The 22401-nt window shown below is 51.5% G+C and overlaps 1 protein-coding gene across 1 annotated transcript in view; it reads left to right on the top strand.

Annotated features, from left to right (window-relative positions):
* Nucleotides 1–22401, top strand: part of DOCK1 (dedicator of cytokinesis 1) — a 542405-nt gene that overhangs the window by 499053 nt on the left and 20951 nt on the right. The window contains exons 41-48 of the mRNA XM_042780404.1: nucleotides 851–992; nucleotides 1116–1194; nucleotides 3100–3184; nucleotides 6809–6895; nucleotides 10865–11041; nucleotides 12040–12123; nucleotides 17517–17654; nucleotides 19318–19463. Of these exons, the coding sequence (XP_042636338.1) occupies nucleotides 851–992; nucleotides 1116–1194; nucleotides 3100–3184; nucleotides 6809–6895; nucleotides 10865–11041; nucleotides 12040–12123; nucleotides 17517–17654; nucleotides 19318–19463 (938 nt within the window). The remainder of the gene's footprint in view (nucleotides 1–850; nucleotides 993–1115; nucleotides 1195–3099; nucleotides 3185–6808; nucleotides 6896–10864; nucleotides 11042–12039; nucleotides 12124–17516; nucleotides 17655–19317; nucleotides 19464–22401) is intronic.

The following is a 22401-nucleotide window of genomic DNA, read 5'->3' as shown; positions in this document are numbered from 1 at the left end:
AACCTTCCTTCATTTATGATGTTGTTGTTGTTGTTATGTGCCGTCGAGTCGGCCCCGACTCATAGCGACCCCTCCTTGGGTTTCCGAGGCAGTATCACTAGGGAAGTAGATTGCCCAACCTTCCTTCATTTATGTTGTTGTTGTTGTTGTTGTTATTCGCCGTCGAGTCGGCCCTGACTCATAGCGACCCCTCCTTGGGTTGCCGAGGCGGTATCACTATGGCAGTAGATCGCCCCGTCTTAGTCATTTACTGATAAGTAATTATCTGTGCACTGAAGCCAAGCACCAGGGGAGTCTCCCTTCTCCATCCTTCCTCATCAAGGGAGGCCAAGGGCCTGTTCCCTTCCTGACATGTCTGGACCCCTTCTCCGCAGTTCTACTCACCTCCCAGGTGTGTCTCCCAGGAGACAGCTCATCTCCAAGACTCCATCTGAGTGCCAAGCTCTCCCAAATTCCTCTTGGCAGGATGAAAACTACTTAATTAGGGCCCAACTGGGAAAGCCTACAGATGCCATTGTCCACCTGCCTGGCTCCTTGCCCTTTCCGGCCATCCTGTGCCCACTCTTGCATGGGCTCCAGTCGCTCTCGGTTCTTCCTAGATTGTTAATTGGTTGTCATGTTAAGACTAACATCACAGCCTTCAGTGATAATGTGTTTAGAGCTTCTGAAGTTGCATTACTTTTGGCTTATGTTCATGTGTCCTTGATTAATGAGAACAAAGCAATTACAAGTTGTTCTCAAATTAAATGACATTTAAATGTATACATATATTTTGGAGACCAGTGTGTGTGCAGTGAGCTTTTCCTGACCCTCCCCCAGCAGAGCTCTTTAACGATGCTGTTGTTGCCAGGGCAAAGTTTTCATTTACCGAGGGAAAGAGTACGAACGCCGGGAAGATTTCGAAGCACGGCTGTTAACTCAGTTTCCCAATGCTGAGAAAATGAAGACAACGTCTCCACCAGGCGACGACATTAAAAATTCTGCTGGCCAGTGTATCCTTGAAGACTCTCATTGACTGCGGGGTGGTTGAGGCACAATGCTGGTAGATGACTGGGTATCCTTTGGGGTTGATGTCCTCTCAGTCTTATCATTCCTTAACCACCTTTCTTCTTCAGACATCCAGTGCTTCACAGTAAAACCCAAACTTGACTTGCCCCCTAAATTTCACAGGCCAGTTTCGGAGCAAATTGTCAGGTAAACATCCCATTTTTCTTATAAGAGGATGAGTGAAGGCTACATACCATCTCGTGGTAATCTTTTCACTTGTACAGGATGGATGTTAGCCTTTTGTTAGCTTTACATGTTCTTTCCATCCTCTTTGATGAATAAGGGAAGCAAACGAGTTCCAGTATCAAAGAGGTGGAGGAAGAAGTTGACACGCTCACCGGAGGGGCGTGGGGTACTCCTGTCCTGAGGCCACTGGCCAGTGAGAACTCAGGAAGGAGGAGGAGGCCCTCCGGGTGACGTGGAATCCCACCACCCAGCTGCCTTCAAGTTGACGTGACTCGTGGCGCCCTGTGAATGTCAGAGGGGAGCTGTGCTTTTTCAGGCTTTCAGGGGTTGGTGTTTTAGAAGTAAATTTTGGAAGTACTTTCTTCTGAAGCCCCTCTGAGTGGACTCAAACCTCCAGCCTTTTGATTAGCCACTGAGTGCATTAGCCATTTGCCACCCCAGGTACTTGAGATCCCGCTGGAGAACTTCTCGGTGGTGTGCTATTCCAGCCCTACACCCAGCAACTGTGCAGCAGAACCTCTGGGGTGTAGCCTGCACATCCCTTTTTATAAGTGCCGTGAAGGGGATGTTGAAGAGCTCCGATGCTACGGTGGTTATGCGCTCAAGGATGAAGCAAAATGTTGGCAGTTCAAACCCACCAGCCAATCCAAGGGAGAGAGATGAGGAAGCCTGCTTCCATAAACATTACAGCCTTGGAAACCCTATGGGCAGTTCGACTCTGTCCTGTCTGGTCACTGTGTTGGAATTGACTCAACGACACAAGATTTCAAGGGAATTTGAAATTTGCTTCTGAAAAAGAACCCCCTGCCTTCATAACAAGGTGATGCCATAATATGGGATTATGAGGTGGTTTTTGAAACTCACAAGCCAACTGTCTGAACCTGAGTGAGATTTTGTACCTTTTCATTTAATTGCCCCTGACTTAGCAATGGTGTAACATGCTGCCCCAGGCAATGTTTCCTTGATGTGGAGAATTTTCTATTTCATCTACATGCTACTGAAAAAATTAACCTCTCTGGTGGCCTGATGTTCCACAGCCCAACCAAACCCAGCACTGTCAAGTTGATTCAACTCATCACGGCCCTGTAAGAGCAGAACTGCCCCCAGGATTTCCAAGGCTGTAAATCTTTACAAAAGCAGACCACCTCATCTTTTGCCCACTGGGTAGCTGGTGGGTTCAAACCCCCAACCATATGGTTCACAGCTGAGCACTTTAACCACTGTGCCACTAGGGCATATTTAATGTTCCTCAGGATCTGCTTATTTTGTGTTCTGAAGTTTGGAGGTAACCTCTTGGCACCGTGACGGAAGGTAGACCAGGAATCTCTTAATCTGTAAGCGATTGCCTCTGCACATTGAACACTTGAAGTCTGCCACGCTTTTTCTCACTGAGAACGTAGTCAGATGCTTCCTGTTGGTAGAGGAGCCCACCTGCATCTCAGTGAAGATGCAGAATCTCCAAACCACCCCTGCTGTGTCCTCCCCTGCGAATCTGAAACTGTTAAGACCTTAAAGAGGAGTCCAGCGACAAACATGACATGAGACTGAAAGCCTCTCTCCCTCTCTCCTTCACTTCACCTTTTCTGTTTTCACTCGTTTCTCTCTTACTCAGTGACTCTTCTCCCTTGAGGCTTGGCAGGGACCAGGCAGAGGCAAAAACTCAAGTTAATTTTTCCACCCGCCAACATCTCTCTTCCAAGGTTGGTGGACAGAAGAGGCCACAACTGTCACCTCTGATCAAGTCTGAGGACATTGTATGGCTTGTGATGACCTCTCCTGAGGCCAGGCCCCCACGTCCACCAGCCCACCTCCCAAACCAGCTGCTCTGCTGGCTTGGTTGCTAAGGTTTTGTCTGTTTCTGTACAGTTTTTACCGGGTGAACGAAGTGCAGCGATTTGAATATTCTCGGCCAGTCCGGAAAGGAGAAAAGAACCCAGACAATGAATTTGCGGTAAGTGAATAAGCAGCCCGTGAACCATGCTGCCAACAACAAAACTGCCTGTGGGGAAGTGGGAGCCCAGACATCATCACAAAATTCAGTGTCTTTATCTATTGACATTGAAATGACCTCTGGTGGCATAGTGGATAAGGCTTTTGGCTACTAACCAGAAGGTCAGCAGTTCAATCTCACCAGCCGCTCTGCGGAAGATGGGATGGGCAATCTACTTACATAAAGATCTACAGCCTTGGAAACCCAATGTGGGTAGCTATGAGTTGGAATCAACTCAATGGCAGTGAGTTTATTTGTTTGTTTGTTTGTTTGTTTGTTTGGTATCTATTGAGGAGCTCTGGTAGCATAGTGCCTAAGGTACTTGACTGCTCACCAGAAGGCTGGTGGTTCAAACCCACCAGCCACTCCTTGGAAGGAAGGTTGGGCAATCCTACCTTCGTAGTGATACTGCCTCGGAAACCCAAGGAGGGGTCGCTATGAGTCAGGTCTGACTCGACGGAACGTAACAACAACATTGATACTAACAGATAGATTGGTATCTACCTTTTTTTTGGGGGGGTATTTCTGTTGGAGATCCAAATGTCTTGCTTGTTCTAATTCAGTAAACTCTTAACATCTCACCTGGTCTATCACTAAGGAAGTCACAAGGTGACTCATGCTGGTGGCACCTCCCTTCCCTCCTGTGTGTGGCTGTCCTGTGACCCCTGGTGCGGCTGTAGACATGGTTACCTCTGGTACCATGTGCAGAGCCATCACGTGGCTTTCTGCAGGTGACATGGCAGGCTGGAGGTGAACAGGGCCAGGGCCCTGAGTCCCTGTGTCACCCTCCAAGGCCTGGTGCCTGCACTTCCTGTAGCTCCACGCCCTTGAGCAGGGCTCCCCACCTCTACTGTTGACTTCTCTGCACTGCGAGTTCTTTGTTGGGGGGCGGGGGTCTTCTGTGCACTGTAGGATGTTGAGCAGCACCCCGGCTCCCTCCTGCTACATGCCAGTAGCACCCCCATGTGACACCAAAAATACTGCCAGACTCTGCCACATGTTCCCCACTAAAACCCATTGTGTTGTTGTGATGGGATTAACAGGTTTTTGATTGCACAATCTACTTCCACAGTGACTGCCTTGGAAACCCAAGGAGGGGTCACTAGGAGTCGGATCCGACCTACGGCAGTGAGTTTGGTTTGGTTTTTTGGTTTGCAGCTGCTTTAAATAAACACCCACCAGCTGAGTGGCGTCCATCTCTGTAGGCATCAGGTGAAGCACAGGCCTTAAGAAGTGATGCTTCCCCTCTTCCTGCCCTGAACACCTCCTCGCCAATGCCCCACGCAGGTGGGTGCCCCGTGCAGGCCAACGCCCCGTGGGAGGTCTTTAACCCAGGGACCCCAAGGAGGGCCAACACTGAGGGAGAGGCTGCCTCTGGCCTGCAGGGTGGCAGTGTCTGTGTGCAGGAGTAAATGTGAATCAGCACCCGTGGACAGACTCCAGGGGGGTTGTCTCAGTCGAGCATGCCGCCCCCCCACCCTGCAGAGCCCTCTGACTTCCAGCACTCCCTGATCCTGGTGAGTGACTTGAGTCCCCTGGCAGTCCTGGGAAGCAGCGCCTGGAAATGCCCACCCTGCCCTGCACCCAGTTCCTTGGGCAGCAACTCAGAGTTTGGGTCAACGGATTCTAACACCTCTCCAGTTCCCACCCAACTCTTGGAGTCCCTGTGTGCCAGACTAGGACAGTGCTGACAGGGTTTGCCATTCTGACTTTTTGGAAGTGGACCACCAGGTCTTTCTGCCAAGGTGCCTTTGGGCAAACTCAGACCTGCAGCCTTTGCTTAGTAGCTGAGCATGTTAACCACTGGTACCAGCTGGGGATGCCTCTCTATTCTTACACACTGGTTATTTCCAGAAGACCCTGTGTTGAGGTTATGCTGGTGCCTGGACTCCTCTGGTCACTGCAGTGTGGTCTGTGACAGCAGGGCAGTGAGAAGAGCCTAGGTCCCTGCCCACCTGGATGCCAGCACGAAGGGTACTGCCTATCTGTGTGGCCCACACTTGGGACTCATTAATGTATGTGTCTCGCGGGAGAGGTCTGTAAGCAGTTCCCGCATTTCCCTCACCGCTGGCATCTGGCAAATACGGATGTTCTTACATTGTAAAGAAACAGACACAAAGGGGTCAAGTGCGTTGCTGGAGGGTGCACAGCCGAATGGGGACAGAGCTAAGAATAGCCGGGACTCCTGACATGTGAGCCGTGGGAGCCGCATCACTTCTAAATGGCCCCAAATCCCTTCATGGCCCCATTAGGTCCTCACACAGGGATAAGGCTTTCAAATGCCACCGGATTTAGGCCTTCACACGCTTGACAAAGCCACAGGCTTCTGGCTAAGTAGCTGGGAATCTTACCCCGCAGTAGTGGGCTGCGGGGCTCCAGCCTCTCTGCAGAGAGCCTGGTATCACAGGCAGGGCCTGATAGGCCTGCCCCCACAGGCCAGGGGTGGGGCACCCCAAAACCCTGCAAGGGAGGAAGTAACTCTTCAAGCCAAGAGCTTGCAGGGGAGGAGAAGTAGAGGAAGCGTCTGAAGAGCAGAGCTGCACCTCCCAGGGTGTGTGGATGGAGGGGAGACTACACGTGTCACCGGCAGGTGAGGCTGAAAGCCACCAAACCTGCTTCAGATTCTGTAGTGCCCACTGGAGGGTGCTGTCCCCATTGTTGTTGTTGTTATGTGCCGTCGAGTCGGCCCCGACTCATAGCAACCCCTCCTTGAGTATCCGAGGCAGTATCACTACGGAAGTAGGATTGCCCAACCTTCCTTCCGAGGAGTGGCTGGTGGGTTTGAACCGCCAGCCTTCTGGTTAGCAGTCAAGTGGGGCAAAGGAGTGTTGCCTGGAGATGGGAAGCTGTAACCTGTGTCCCAAGACCTGGGCCAGGTGCTTCCCCTTCCCTCCTGTGGCATGTGGCGGATCTGGGAGGAAGCTCTTTCCAGCGTAGACCTTCTGCTTGTTTGTTGCCATGGAGTCGATTCTGAGTCACAGCGGCCTCAGGGACTGAGCTGAACCCCCCATGGGTTTTCTTGGCTGGAGTCCTTGCAGGAGCGGGCTGCGGGGTCTTTCTCTGAAAAGATGCTGGGTGGGTTTGAACTGCCAACCTTTCTGTCAGCAGCTGAGTGCTTAACTGCTGTGCCATTGAGTCTCCTTTAGACATTCGGATCCCTTCTGTTTATGCCTAAGTTACTGTCACCACCTCAGAGTGCACACTGACATCATGGGGAGGGGGGTCCAGATGCCAGAAGGTTGCCGCAAACCAGACATCTACAGAAGAGATGGGATGAAGGGTCCACTGTGCTGGGGTCTGTGCAGCCTGTAAAGAGGTGCCGAGTTACAGCTGTTGGCCTGAAGCATTGTTTTGCACTATGTAGCATACTACTGTATAAAGAATCGCTAAACCCGCTGCCGATAAGGCGGTTCCGACCTTGGCAACCCTCCAGGACAGAGCAGCACTGCTTTGGAGCTTTCTTAGGCTGTAATCTGCAGGAGCGGATGGCCAGGTCCTTGCTGCAGCAGAAGTCTTCGTTGGGACTGAACCTGTCGCCCCGTGATCATCCTTCTGCTAACCATGCTGCCTCTGTCCCCTTTGCAGAATATGTGGATCGAGAGAACCATATACATGACCGCGTATAAACTGCCAGGGATTTTACGGTGGTTCGAGGTCAAATCCGTCTTCATGGTAAGCACACCTTTAGAGGAAAGAGGGAATTGTTCATTACCCAGACTTAAGCAGCCACTCACCCTACTCATCTGGACGGCCACTGGTCACTGCAGCCAGGGTGCCCACCACAGGCTCCCGGGGCAGACACGTTACCATAATCACCCTGCACACGCCCAAGCATCAGCATCCCCTTCCATAAAAGTCTTAGTGGAAACGCTGGTTCATCCCAGCCAACGCCACCACCACCACTGCTGTGGAGTCGATTCCAACTCACAGCGCCCCTAGAGGGCAGAGGAGAACTGTCCCAGAGGGTTTCCAAGGCTGTCATCTGTAAGAAAGCCAACTGCCTCATTTTTCTCCCACAGAGCAGCTGGTGGGTTCAAACTGCTGACCTTTTGGTTAACAGCCGAGCGCCTGGCCACTGCTCCACCAGGGCTCTTTTATCCGATGCCAGATTGCAGGTCCTTACGGGATATTTCAATTCACTCTTCTGTGTGAGGCTTCACCAGCTCTTTCGGGGGAACACTATGAGAAGTTTCAGACAAGTTCTCATGACATAAACTTTTAAAGCTCCTTCTTACTGATAGTTATGTTTCCATTTACATGACAAACAACTTGATTAATAGTACTCTGCCCATTTCAAGTAAAAGGAGTTGGAGAATGTACCCCGCCCAGCATTTTTTAAAATAATTTGCATCTGATTAACTGAATTTGGCCTTGGTGGCGAGCTGTGGGGCAGTTTCATTTATGTGAACCCAAATTGGCAGCAGATTCTCCTTTGGTCTGTGGATACATTAGGGCCACAGCCCGGCCAGTGTAGAGAGCATAAGGTGCATCTCAGTAACTTGGTTTGTGTCTAGCGCCATCTTGCCCAGAGTGGTGGCACTTCCCATGTGGCTGACAGTGAGTCCTCCAGGAAGTCCTCCAGGAAGCTCCTGGTTTGGTTCTAGGACGTGGCCTGAACCTCTCTCTCCCCCTAGCCTTGTCTCTTCCTCTGGTCTCCTCCTTCTCTCGTCCTCTGGTCTGAGCCACTCCGTGAACCAGTCCCCCGGTGTTCCAAGCTCTGCCACCTGAGAAGGCATGAGAAGGGTGCCACTTCCTTCCACTCGCAACTCCTGGAGCTGCCTGCCTGCCCCTCTCATGGGGCACTTTCTTGCTTTCTTTTTAATTTTATTTTTGGTGGTGGTTGTTGCTGTGTGCCGTCAAGTTGGACCTGACTCATAGCGACCCCTCCTTGGGTTTCCAAGGCGGTATCACTATGGAAGTAGATTGCCCAACCTTCCTTCCAAGGAGTGGCTGGTGGGTTTCAACCTCCAGCCTTCTGGTTAGCAGTCAAGTGCCTTAGGCACTATGCTACCAGAGCTCCTATAGTTGTTGTTACGTGTCATCAAGTCGGACCCGACTCATAGTGATCCCTCCTTGGATTTCCGAGGCAGTATCACTATGGAAGTAGGTTGCCAAACCTTCCTTCCAAGGAGTGGCTGGTGGAGCTCCTATAGAAGTACATATAATAAAACATACAGCCATTCAACATCTCCTCCATATTTAATGACATTAGTCATGTCCTTAGCATTGTGTCACCATACTGGGTATTGCTCCCATATTGTTTCACCACTATTAACTTACACACTGTGTCCTCTAAATGTCTCCTCAGTGATTTAGTTACTGTTGTGAGATTGATCTCATAAAAATAATTCTAAGAGTGTACACCAGTCAAGATGAGTGTTCTTCACGAGCTGGGCTCGACTGTTTACAGACGACATCATGGGGCAGTTTGGGTTCAAGGCTTAAAGATGACCCCAGTAGGTTCAGGGGACCTCGTGGGCACTTCTCCCATGTGCTCTGTCTTACCTCCACCTTAGCTCCAGGAGCACCCCTCCCACACTCCCGTAGCACCTAGATAGGGCCTATGTCATAGAAGTCTGTCAGAAGACAGCCACGTGGTAAAAATGTAACCCCTCACCCATCCATGTGGAGCTGTGATGTGCCTGTGAGAGACCAAGAGGACAGGCCTTCACACAGACGGCACTCGTCCTCACTCCCATGAGCCTTGGTAATCGGGGATTTTCTGGCACTGAGAACCATGGGGTGACTTAGTCCTGACCAGTCGCAAACATATCCTTCCCGTGCAGCCCCACTTGCCGTTCCTCACAGACCAAGAATGGCGTGATGGAAATCCTGCTATCAAAGCCACTCTGTGTGTCTGGGACCCCCTCTGTGGGGGCTGTGGTCAGCACTCAACCTTACTTACTTGGTAAAGATAGGAGACCGTGCCTTCTTGACCAGGGGGATGGATGGTGGGTTAGCATCATCTCATGGGAGCACCACCTGTGCTGTCCATTAGGGACGGTTGTGAGCCTGGAATGGAATGTTCTAGAATCGGACTAGGCAAGGTACAGGGAGAGAGGAGCACTCCCCGGGCACCTGTTGTCAGGGTGTGACAAGGAGGCTTCTGGTGGTGCCCACTGTGGCCCTGGTATGCATGTGACACCCTCCTCATGGCTAGTGCTTCCTCAGATCACGGCAGCCTCTGGCCAGATGCTTCCTGACCCAGAGCCGTCAGCTGGGCCAGCAGTGAACAGCTGTCTGTTCTGAATATCTCTGCTCTACCACCCCCTCTCCAGCTTCTCAGACTGCCCCCCAGAGGCAGCGGGAAGAAGCAAGCAGGATGTCTTGCCTCCCTGTTTCTCAAAGCCTCTGCTCCCAGGTCCCTGAGCTCAGGAGGACCCTCATGCCTCTTTCAGGAAGGTGACAGGTGCCGCCCACCATCGAGGTCACTCAGGAGTGTGGTTCCTGAGGCCCAGCCTGCTGACAGGTTGGGTCTGTGAGCATGACGCCTGGGTGGAGATGTGATGGTTATTTCAGACCCGGCCACCCTCACAGCCCCCAGGGGATGAGCCAGAGGGCAGGGCTAGGCTGGGGCCCTGCAAGGACCCCAGAGGGGAGATACAAGTGTAGGATGGGCCAGGGGTGCTAGAGAGGATGCCAGGGGACAAAGGGGTGGCCTGCTGCCCTGGGCAGAAGGATGTACTGACTGGACAGGTTTGCAGATGAGGCCTGGGGTTCTAGTCAAGGAAGTGGGGATGAGGAGCCCTGGGCTCAGAGACTCAGCAGGCCCCCTCTGCCCCTCCCACACATTGCCACATGACCAGGCCTTCTCTATAGCAGGGGCAGTGACAGATTCCCCAACTTCCCTAAAATTCTAACTGCCTTTAAAACAAGCTCTGCTGGCATAGTACCTAATGCATTTGACTGCTGCTCAGAAGGCTGGAGGTTCAAACCCACCAGCCACTCTTTGGAAGGAAGGTTGGGCAATCTAGTTCTGTAATGGTATTGCCTCAGAAACCCAAGGAGGGGTCGCTATGAGTCAGGTCCAATTCAACAGCAGTGAGTTTGTTTTTTGTTTTCTTTTTAAAACAACCAGAGAAAAAGGTCATGCTATGGAGCAGATAGGGTGTGTCCAAGCCCACCCAGGCCCACTCAGGACCCTGGGTTTTCCTGAAATGACCATATATGTACATGTATGCACATGCACATGCATGTACATGTATACATACGTGCACACACGTACATTCACCCCTGCATACACAGATGTACACACACAAACACATGTGTGTACACACATATATGCATGCACACATGTGTACACATGCATGCATAGATGCCTTCATGCATATACACACAATGCACGAGCATGCATGCATGTATGTACATATGAACACATGCACATACACACTTACATGTACACTGACATACACCTGTGTACACACATGCACACACATGTACACATACCCGGCAGGGCTCCAAGCCTTGGTAATGTGCACGTGAGGCCCCATCTGTAGGTGCACACCCTGAGCATGAAATGCCAGGTCTTGTTCCAGCTCCGAACAACCACAACCCCAGTCCTGTTAGACTGGGTGAGGAGGAGGTGGCCTCCCCACTTCAGACAGGCTTCCAGTGTGACCTGAGCTGCCCTCCCCTCTGCAGGTGGAAATCAGTCCCCTGGAGAACGCCATCGAGACTATGCAGCTGACCAACGACAAGATCCACAGCATGGTGCAGCAGCACCTGGACGACCCGAGCCTGCCCATCAACCCGCTGTCCATGCTCCTGAATGGCATCGTGGACCCTGCTGTCATGGGCGGCTTCGCCAACTACGAAAAGGTGCGCCAGCCTTGGGACAGACAGAGGGCTCCACATGCCATCCTGGAGCCTGGACGTTATCCCAGTCACTTGTGGGCTTGTCCCAGAAGGACTGAGCCTGCAGCCAGGGCACCACAGTGCTGGAGGCGGCCTGTGCAGGCATAGGGGTCCAGGCCTGATGGGCTGCACTGGGCATGCTTAGAAGGCTGGAGCCTTCCGTACCCCCAGGGTGGGCTAGCAGGGCTCTAGGGAGCTGTCCTCGGTGCCTTTAAAAAGGCCTACGTTCATAAAAGAAAGACAAACACGGCTGAGTATTTGGGAAAACGGAGGCTGGGATGGACCAGGAGAAGGGCCGGGTCTTCTCTAGGAAGGAGCTCAGTAGGGGCCGGCGGGAGGTGGAGGCACTTGGCTGTGTGTGGACTGGGGTCTGCAGTCCATAGTCCACCTCCTGTTTTGGAAAGAAACTTCTCTTAGAACATAGCCACACCCATTCATTTATGGATTGCAGGGTGGAATAACTGACACAGAAACCCCGTGGCTCTCAAAGCCCAAAACATTTAGACCCTGATCAGACAAAGTCCAAACGAAAGCAGAAGGGCTTCCTGAGAGCGTGCTGCAGGGGGTAGTTCAATGCCGTTGGATGCAGAGGGCGGAGTGGTCTTTGGGTGTGGGTTGGGCCTGGGGCAGACACAGGGTGGAGTCCACAGCATGTGGGCAGCCAAGGAGGGCTGTGTGAGCTGCCACCAGGCTGGGCAGAGTGGTACAGGCCACTGTGGCTTGGCTGGTCTCCAAGGATCAGTGTGCCCCTGCGATCGCCCCTTCTAGCTGCCGTTCACTGAGTGTGACCTCACTGGGAGGTTTGCCGTGGATCTGGGGGAGCGTGGATGCTGGGGAGTGAGCTCCATGAGGCAGGGACGAGGGTCTGTTTCTGGGTGGCTCGGTCCCGGTGCCTGGCACACAGCAGGTGTGCAGAACGCTGCATTGGGTGAAGAGTGAGCCCAGTGTCTCTGTGCCCGCAGGCCTTCTTCACAGAACGCTACCTTCAGGAGCACCCAGAGGCCCATGAGAAGATAGAGAAGCTCAAGGACCTGATTGCTTGGCAGGTAACATGTCCGAGGGCAGCCTGGTGGGATGAGGGCTCCAAGGAAGGTCAGCCCAGCCAGGCCTGGGCCCCTGAGCACGCACACTTGGCTGGCCTGAGAAAGCACCCACCCACCTCTATGTGAGCAACTCAGCCCCTGGGCTGCAGGTGTGAATTCCAGCTCTCAGAGCCTTGTGTCTTACCAATGAGCAAGGTCCTCTCACTACAGTTGGTCACCGGCTGCTGGGGACCCTTCCTTTTTCTAGTAGTATTAGAACAGGACATCTGGCCAAGCTCAGAGCTGAGTGGTCTTAGAGAACCGAGGGATACTCACACAGGTCCATGCAGACCTGTGAAAGGTGCCATGCCTCCTGCTCTCCCTGGCTTCTGGGCCGCTGTGGTGGGCCCTTACTGCCACTGTCTGGCTGTAACTCTGCGTGTGAGTTTGCTTTTCCCCTCACGCTTCTGCAGCCTTTGGGCATTTCCTTAGAGCGTAAGGCATTGCCTTACAGTGGGGGGCAGCTTTGGTGCGTATGTTTCATCCTGTCTTGTTCTGTATCCATGTTTCTTGGCGCTTTCTTGAACCGGAGAGGGCAGAGCCAGGCTGGCTGTCTGGGCTGGTCCCCAGGAGGTATGTGACACTTACTCAGCTGCTTTGGGTGAGGCACTGCTCAAGGTCCCAATTTTCTCCTGTGTGAGGCGGGAAGGGTACTCCAAGGGGTCCCGAGATCTCAGCCCCATGTGCTAGGAGGAGTGGAGGAGCTGAGGGGACAGCAGAGGGAAGGGCCTTTGCATGCCTGGGTGTCATACCACAGGCTGTGTCTAACCAGGAAGCCAGGTGACCGGGTGGGACCTGAGGCCCCATCTGGCTTATCCATGCCCAGGCTCACAGATGGCTATCTTTCTGAGGCACAGTCTCTGTGGCATTCTTTTCCTGGCCATCCTAGGAGCCTCATTTTAGCAGCTTCTCTGTCGTGAGCCTGTTGGCAGATGCCTCCTCTTAGGACAGAGCAAGGCTGAGCCACGTCCTACACGTTTGGGTTCAGATGTCCCAGACTGGTGCAGTTTTTTCATCCTAAGTACTTGCATTCCATGGTGCACTGATGGAACAGCCGTAGAACTCTCACCTCCCATGCGGGAGAAGCAGGTTCAGTTCCTGGGGAAGGCACCTCAAGCCCAGCCAGCACCCTGCCATCAGTGGAGGCCTGAGTGTTGCTGTGATGCTGAGCTGCCGGACTCAGACCAGGAAGAGGGGCCTGGGGCCCACTTCTGAGGATCAGCACGAGAGCCCAGGGATCACGTGGCCCCATTCAGACTCCGTCATGCGTTGGGCACAGGACTGGGTAGGACAGCCTTCGAGTCCACTGTGGGGGGGGCCATGATGGGGCAGGGCCTACTCAACAGCAGCTGACAACATCTACGTTTGTTTAAAATGGAAATGATACCAAAGGGGAAACAACCAGACTTTGCCACAAATCCATATGTATTGAGAATCTGTTGGTCATGGAATTCTTTTGTGATAAGCTCTCAGAACTGTTTGGAAGGCACCTTGTTGGCAAACAGTGGTCTTTACATGAACATGCATCTCATATAGACCATCTACCTGTATTGCGAAAAATGGAGGAGAGTTTAAAGTTCTGAATGATTCCATTTAGATGTTGTCAGAACCAAAGGGTACAAAATTCTAAACTCCTCTGAAGGCAATAAAACCATTGCAGTACGAAAACCGGTCAGTCTGGTCTGCAAAAGTGCTATTGATTTTTTTTTTTTTTTTCCTATAAGCTTTTGCAGCAAATTGGATTTTAAGAGTTTCAAGTCCTACAGAGGAAAATAATTTGTTTCCCAGAGAGTGAGTTTATGTCAGCACTATGTCATCACCCCTAATAACTGTATTAAAGGATGAATTTTAAAGCAGCCCACAGGAAAAGTTGAAAAGAAAGCATCCCTTTTCTGGTTGCTTCATTAGATCAAAGAGTGATGAAGCACACATATTCAAAACAATACCTACTTCCGTTTGGAATGTTTTGAAAAACCTATCTTTTAGGAGCAGTCACTGAGAAACACACTCATTAAAAAGAAGTGTAGGGTTGTCGGAAGCTTTGTTGTCTGTTGTTCGTTTGTTTGGGTAGGTTTTTCTTGAAACTCCCAGGGAAGGCGAGGCTGTCCTTCTGGGAATTTCCAGGACATTTTTGCAGAGTTTCCATCTCCACGGACAGCTGGCACAGCTCCACTGTTGAAATCGTTGGTGAAGGCTGGTTAGCGAGTCCCCGTAGCCACAGCTTGGCTTTGCTTGCTGTCTCTGTAGCAGATCTGCCTCCTGGTCAGAGAGGAGCCTGGGGTCGGGGTCCAGGCTGCACGGGGCTTCCTCTAGGTTTCCGGTTTCCACCTGCCACCACGTCATGAGTAACTGCTAGCGGTGGCAATGCCAGTGTAGGTGGCGTCCAGTTGGGCATTTGCTGTCCCACACCTTCACCCAGCAGCCACTTCCTCAAGGGCATAGCTCCATCTCTCCCAAACACAGCTGCCATTGCACCGCCCGCCAAGTGTCCACAGATGACGCCATCCAGATTCACCTTCTATTGCAGAGATGAGTGCATACTTCCCTCTGAAGTGCACAGAGATGAAAGACCGGGCCCGCTTACCCTACCCAGCTGATGACAGATGCGATGCTGTCACCAGGGTGGTGCTTCTGCAGCCCTGAGCCAAGCGTCCAAATGTTCCGTGTCACTGGCAGGGCATCATTGGTGTGGGTCAGCCAGGAGTGCAGTCAGCCCGCACCATTGACAAGAAGGGCAGCCCGGCGCGCCCACTGTGAACAGTTAGGGGTGTGGCTTTGGCCAAATCCTCTCGCCTCCAGAAATGCCGGTTCCTGGGATCCGCCCTGGAGCAAATTGAGACTCAGCTCAGGAATCGAGCTCTAAAAGTTGCCTGAGAGATTGTGATGGGCAGCCAGGTTGCCCCTGTTTCAGCCCCAGGAGCTCTGTTAACTGTGACGAACAACAGTGACAGCTAAAATCCCCACTGCCACGGAGCCAGTGCTGACTCCTGTCGCCCCCTCATGTGTTGGAGTAAAAGTGCACTGCACAGGATGCGCCATGGCTGTAACCTTAAGTAAATAGATTGCCAGGCCTCCCTTCACATGGTGGGTGAATTCAAACCACCAACCTTTGGTTAGCAGCAGAGAGCAAACTGGTTGTGCTGCTAGGACCTCTCTCCCCCGCCTCCCCCTCCCCCCCCCCCCCCCCCCCCCCCCCCCCCAGTAAGCACCTCATGAACAGGAGCCTTTACATAAAAAGTGTCTTTTTCTTTTCTTTTGTTTCCAATCATAGCTGCAGTTCAAGCCCAGGTGGATATAGAACAGGGGCGATTCTGTCCCCAAATGTCAGAGCCCTTTTGGGCAGAGGCTGTGAATTTTCACACCTTGTAAATTTCATTTGTCAGACCAGCCAATGCCCTTCATGTGACCTCAGCCAAATGGTCTTAACTTTCTCCTGCAAGTAGCTTCTTGGTTGCAAAGGCGCAGCTAGTTGGAGTGTCCTCAGCTGTCTGAAAAGGGCAGGCTTGGCTAGGAGCTCCCAGCGCGTTGGAGAAAACGCCCTCCTAACGCTTCCAGTAAAGGTACTGAAGGGCTGACAGGGAGATTGTAAATTATACATGTAAACATGGCCACGCTGGCAAATGTTTCATTACGTATCTTTTTACCATAATTGTACAAATTTAAAAAATGTAATAGGATGTATGTATATGTAACATGGAAATTCAAGGAGCCCTGGTGGTACAGTGGTTGAAGCACTTGGCTGTGACCGACAGGCTGGCATTCAACCCACCAGCTGCTGGGCGGGAGAGAGGAGAGGCAGCCTGCTTCTGTAAAGGTTTATAATCTCGGGGACCCTAGGGGGCAGCTGCACTCGGGCCTCTAGGGGCTCTGTGAGTCAGAATTGACCCAAGGGCTGTGGATTACATAAAAATCATAGTAATTTTTTGAATTAAGGAAACGGTTTATGAGGATTTAAGTAAAAAACAAACAAAAAGGGAGGCCAAGCTGGAGCGTGGGGGCCACCTTCCCACCCACACCTGCCTTCTCGCCCCGTGGACACAATGGGTTTGCCAGCCCACCAGCAGCTCTTCCGGCCTACACTGCCTTCCCCCAAGGCAGAACACAGAAAGCCAAGAATCCAGGGAGCTTGCCCCTCGGCTGGCCCTGCATACACTGTCCAGCCCCAGGGGGCGGCCTCTGCACGCACCACTCATTTGGAATATTGAAATGTTCCATCTGTTTTGAAATCTGCCCGCACCCCATCCTCTTGGCAAAAGGGCCCACTGGCGGGCAGGACTAAATGGTGCCTACCTGAGAGCGGGCTGGGAGGGCACGGTGTAGGGGGCAATGGCGGAGTACCGCACTTAGCCGTGCCCTTCCTGGAGCCCCACGAGAGGCAACAGCTGCTCCTTCTAAATGGCAACCAAGTGCGTGGGATGCGTTGATTCGTCTTGATAAGATTTCTTGAATTTGTTCACATGAAATTCAGTTGTGTACTTAGTCCCCTTCTCACTAATAAATCTGCTCCTTTAGATGGGTGTTCCGTCATATTAGGAAAATTTGTTTTTCATCAGTATTTTGATTAAATTATAAATTATTAAGAGGAAGCCTCTCAGCTTGATTGCCTTGAGGAACGTCTTCCTCTCAGTCTGAGCCTCGTGAGGGGAAGCAGAGCTGGAGAGAGACAGGGAGGCTTCGCCCCCCCCTCAGTAACATCCTACCAACAGCGCCTCGGGTGGGGCTGGGGAGTGGGGGGATGAGAATGCCCGTCTCCCGACGTGCTGAAAGGCCAGCTGCCTCTCCCCACTCAGAAGGAAGTGTTGGCATGGATATCTTGTGACAGCAGTGTCGACAGAGGAGGATTATTTTTAGGTATAAGGAAGAGTAAATTTGGTCTTCCCTTCTCAATAAGAATATCCTTCAGGATGATAGATAGATCACCTATAATTAGATTTTTATATTTTGCTGTAAGGCTCTCAATTGCCCATAAAGGCAAATGTTCTTTGCTAAAAACAGTCCTTACTGTTTGTTGTGACCCTTTGCTGAGAGAACAAGTTATATCTAAACCAATTCAAAATGCAGGTCATCCCAAGCTCAAGTGGAAAACACAGATAGGTCTACTCCGGGCATGAGCAAAGTGTGCAAGTCCACAGAGTAAGCGGGTGCCCTGGCCTACTGAGCCCTGAACTGGTCATGGCCCATTGAAAACACCGGTGACAGGAATGTCAAATGTGGTCTTAGGTACCGTGTCTGCTCGTGAGTTTGTCGGCTTTTGAGTTGGAAACACAGCAGATGGGTGGTGCCAGTGGTGCTTGACCTCAGGGCCATGTGCCCCTCCCCAGACCAAGCAGTAAGGACTGTCCCCTCCTGCTCTGCAGATCCCATTTTTGGCGGAAGGGATCCGGATTCATGGAGACAAGGTCACGGAAGCGCTGAGGCCATTTCACGAGAGAATGGAAGCCTGCTTCAAACAGCTGAAGGAAAAGGTGGAAAAGCAGTATGGCATCCGGACCATGGTGAGCAGGGGCACTGAGGGGGAATGGGGGTTATGCGGATGATGCTTTCTGACATGGCAGGCACACAGAGCAGAGGAGATGTGACCACGTGATGCCTCCTTGCAAGTCATGCATTTCAGGGACTTGGCCCCTTAATCCATCCTGTCCCACATTGAGCCAGCACCCTGCTGTTGGTAACTGGAAATAGTGGCACGAATAAGCAGGGATCACTTCCTTGATTGCCAGTGCGCCCCCATCTGTGGACACAGCGGACCTCTCAGTGCTGCTAAGGAATGGAGAAATCTCAGCATCCCAGCCCCTCATGGGCCAGTCACATGACACACACAGGACAGCTGCACTCAGGATGACCAAGCAGAGGTAGAGCTGGTGCCGGTCCAACGTCAAAGTCTGAGGACTACAGCTAATGAGGGGAGGAAGTGCTGGGCCACAGTGGTTTAAAATTATTTGCAAAGCCTTAACCACTGGAGGGAGGAGAAGTTAGACGAGATCAGGGAAGGAGATAGGAGAGGGCATTGCCTGGAAAAGGGCCAGCTCAAGCCCAAGCATGGAGGCAGGAATAGAGTGATGGCAGAGGCCAGAGTCTCGGAGAGAAGACTCGCCGGGCAAGATTCAGGTAGACACAGTACTGGGTTCTTAAGGCCATGTTATGCATTGGGTGGTATTGGGTTCCTAGGACCATGCTACGCATTGCGTGACTTAAAACAACGGGAGTCTTGATAGGCACAGTATTGGGTTCCTAAGGCCATGTTACGCATTGGATGGTATTGGGTTCCCAGGGCCATGTTACGCATTGCGTGGCTTAAAACAACAGGAGTCTTTTTCTCACCTTTCTGGTGGCCAGAAGTCTGAAATTAAGTGTCTGCCAGGCCACATGCCATCAGAAGACTCTACGGAAGTCCTTCCTCGGGCTGCCAACACCTGGTGGCTCCAGGGCCCTTGAATCCAATCTCTGCCTCCATCTTTTCATGACCATCTTTCTTCTTCATCTCGGGTCCCCTCCTCCTTTCTCTTGTAAGACACCCGTCACTGGGTTTAGGGTGATCTCAAAGAGACAGCCTTAACTTGATCACATCTGAAACAGCCCGTTTCCGATAAGCCCCGTCCACAGGTACCCCCTCCAAGCCTGGACCCCATGCCACTGTTGTGTGCATTTATGGCTTGTCCTGCTCTCCTCCATGTGGCTGGAGACACAGAAGACTGTCGGCATCCTCCCTGAGAGAGCTTGGCTTGGCCCTGACGGAGTCTGGCTGGGCCCTGTGCCCGATTCTTTGTATCCTACCTACATGGTGCTGTCTGAACCCCATTTTCTGGGTAACACACTCCACCATGATTTTGGATTAGGTGAGGAAGCAGCATTAAAACTAAAAAAAACCCAAGAAGATGATTCTATTTACAGTATTGTGTCAGGTTTCAGAAGAACCTGAAAGACTCATCATGTTTGTCTTGTACTATGAACAAGAACATGTCCTGTTCATAAAAGTCAGAACAACTGTGATGGAGACAGCAGGCTGCTGGACCACTTAGTTGTAGGTGCCTGAGGGTGTCAGCCAAAGACTTCTGGCCAAGGCATTCAGCAACTCTCTCTCTCTATGTCACTCCCTCTCTGTCTCTGTGTCTCTCATCTCTCTCTGTCTCTCTCTCTCTCCCCCTCTCTGTCTCTCAGCCCTCAACTCTGGACAACAGAAGAGGCAGCCGTCCCCGATCCATGGTCCGCTCCTTCACGATGCCTTCATCTTCCCGGCCCCTGTCGGTGGCCTCTGTCTCCTCCCTGTCGTCCGACAGCACCCCTTCAAGGCCAGGCTCCGATGGGTAAGTAGGGCTCAGCAGCAGAAGGCATGGTAGGGGAGGGGCTTGGAGGACCCTGGCAGGAGTCACCCAGGGCCCTGCATTTGTTATATCACAGCTGAGAGGACTTTTTTAATCAAAATTATCTGTGAAACTGAGACCCCCTCCAAGACTTTATGATTCTGATGCCAGATATTAGTTACGAGATCTTTCTGAGAAAAAAAATTCTCACTTTGGGTAAGGCTCTGTCATTTAAAAAAAAAACATATATACTGTTACTTATTATTATTATATATAAATATATGAATGGCTCAAAATTTACATATTAACCATTCTTAAGTGCACAGATCAGTGAGTTAATCACACTCACCAGGCTGGGCAGCTACTACTCTGTTGCCAAAAGTCTTTCATCCCCCACAAGCACACACTCCTTGCCCCTCCAAGCAAACACTCAGTACCCCACCCTGCACACACTCAGTGCCCTCCCCGCACACACATTCTGTCCCCACCCCCTGCACACACTCCATCCCTGTGCACACTCCATGTCCCACCCCTCGGGACGCACTCCATGCCTCTTACGCTGTAACCACCCCCAGCCTGTGGTCTCTCACCATTAATTGAACTTTGGTTTCCGTGTTTGCCTAGATATTCCCTGTAAGTGGATCACACTGTTTGTTCTCTGTGACTGACTAAGTGCACTCAGCACAGTGTTTCCACAGTCCGTCCATGTGGCGTGTGGATCAGGCCTTCATTTCTCTTTGTGGCTGACTGATAGGCCATTGCATGGATGGACCACACTGTGTTTGTCCCTCTGCTGATGGACACTTAGGTCACTTCCACCTTTGGGCTCTTGTCAGTAGTGCTGCAGGAGACACTGGTGAAGAAGTGTCTGTTTGAGCCTTTGCTTTCAAGTCCTTTTGGGTCTATACCCAGGATTGGAATTTCTGGGTCACATGGTAATTCTAGAGTCCTGATGGTGCACTGGTTAAGCGCTTGACTGTTAGCTGAAAGGTCAGCAGTTCAAACCCACCAGCCGCTCTGCAGGGAAAAGACCTGGCAATATGTTCCCATAAAGATTTACAGCCTAGAAAACCCTATGGGGCAGGTGCACTTTGTCCTATAGCATTGCTTGGAGTTGGAACCAACTCAGTGGCACCCGACAACATGGTAATTCTGTGTTTGACTTTTGAGGAACTGCCAAACTGTTTCCCATAGTGGCTGCAGTCCCACCAGTAATGGATGAGGGTTCAAACTTCACATCCTCGCCAACACTTGAGTTTTTCCATTTTTCTCATCCTGGCCAGCCCGGGCCCATGAAGTGCTCAGATGTGGCCCATCCTGGTGGAATTGTCCATGGCTTCTTTTTTGCTGGCTTTGCGCTTCGTGTTTCCCATGTCCCACTCACTTCCGTGGGGCCATACCGGGCAGAGGGCCGCCTTGCTGGGAACATGACGTGGCCTCCAGGGTCCATCACAGTCTCATCCCTTTCCAGCTAACTTCGACCTGCAGTCCAGCTTACAGGGGGCCTGGCAGGGCCACCTCCTCTCTTCAGGGCCACCTTGGAGACCCATTTTTGCTTTCAAGCACCTGAAGCCCAGAGCAACCAAGAGAAGGACAAGCACCTGATGGTCTGCTGAGGTCACATTCACCAGCACTCACGGTGGCTCCCACACGCATGCAGGGCCTTGTAAAGAAAATCGTACTGTTAGTATCTTTTGGTTTTGAATGGCAAGCATGCAAAATGACTTTTTCTTTTTCCTCAAAAAGACAAAAAATCACCACCTGCAATTTCAACATCCAAGAAGGCTTCTAATTATTTTGCTGCAGAGTTTGACTTCCAATCTGTCCCCTTATCCCACCTCACGCTCCTGGCCCCCGCAGCACTGGCCATGAACTTAGAGAACCCTGGAGGCCGCTCCGAGTGCTCTTTGTTGCTGATGCTTGGTGACCCCACTGGGGCGTGCAATCTGTGCCCACCTTCCTTTCCAGTAATTTTTATCAGCCTCTGCTACTTCAAAGGCCAAGTCCACATGGAAATTCTCAGGTTAGAGGTGTTTAAATCATGTTCAACTGCTAACCAAAAGGTTGGTGGTTCAAACCCATCAGCCACTCTGCAGGAGAAAGAAGAGGCAGTCTGCTTCTGTAAAAATCACAGCCTTGGAAGCCTTGTGGGGCAGTTCTACTCTGTCCCCTCAGGGCACTGTGAGTCAGAATTGACTCAATGGCCGTGGGTTTCCTTTGAGCTTTGCTTCCATAAAGATGACAGCCTAGGAAACCCTATTGCAGCATTCTCCTCTGTTCTATGTTGTCGTTATGTGCCATCGAATCAGACGTGACTCATAACAACCCCTCCTTGGGTTTCCAAGGCAGTATCACTATGGAAGTAGATTGCCCAACCTTCCTTCCAAGAAGTGGCTGGTGAGTTTGAACCATCAACCTTCTGGTAAGTAGTCAAGTGCCTTGGGGTTGCTATAGATTGGAATTGACTCGGGAGCCATGGGTTTGGTTTGTTTTTTGGGAAATCATGTTCTTGTCATTTCGAGTGAGATTACTGAAGAAATTTCATTCAGCTTCTCCATAAGAAAGTCCCCAGGCTACTTATGATCAAGCTTTTCTGTTTTCAAGAACATAGGGGTTAGATGGTGTTGTGTTGTTGTTGTTGTTGTTGTTATGTGCCGTCAAGTCGGCCCCAACTCATAGCAACCCCTCCTTGGGTTTCCAAGACGGTATCACTACAGAAGTAGATTGCCCAACCTTCCTTCCGAGGAGTGGCTGGTGGGTTTGAACCACCAGCCTTCTGGTTAGCAGTCAAGTGCCTTAGGCACTATGCTACCAGAAAGTCCCCAGGCTACTTATGATCAAGTTTTTCTATTTCCAAGAACATAGGAGTTAGATGGTGTTGTAGTTAAGGTTATGTGTCCCATGGCTGGGCCTGGTTGAGTGGCTGGGCGGCTGGATGGAG

The sequence above is a fragment of the Orycteropus afer genome, unplaced genomic scaffold, assembly GCF_000298275.1.
Source record: "Orycteropus afer afer isolate SDZICR_OR568_19922 unplaced genomic scaffold, OryAfe1.0 scaffold00038, whole genome shotgun sequence".
Classification (NCBI taxonomy): Eukaryota; Metazoa; Chordata; class Mammalia; order Tubulidentata; family Orycteropodidae; genus Orycteropus; species Orycteropus afer.
The sequence above is the reverse complement of the archived record's forward strand: the minus strand, read 5'-3'. Positions and strand labels throughout refer to the sequence as shown.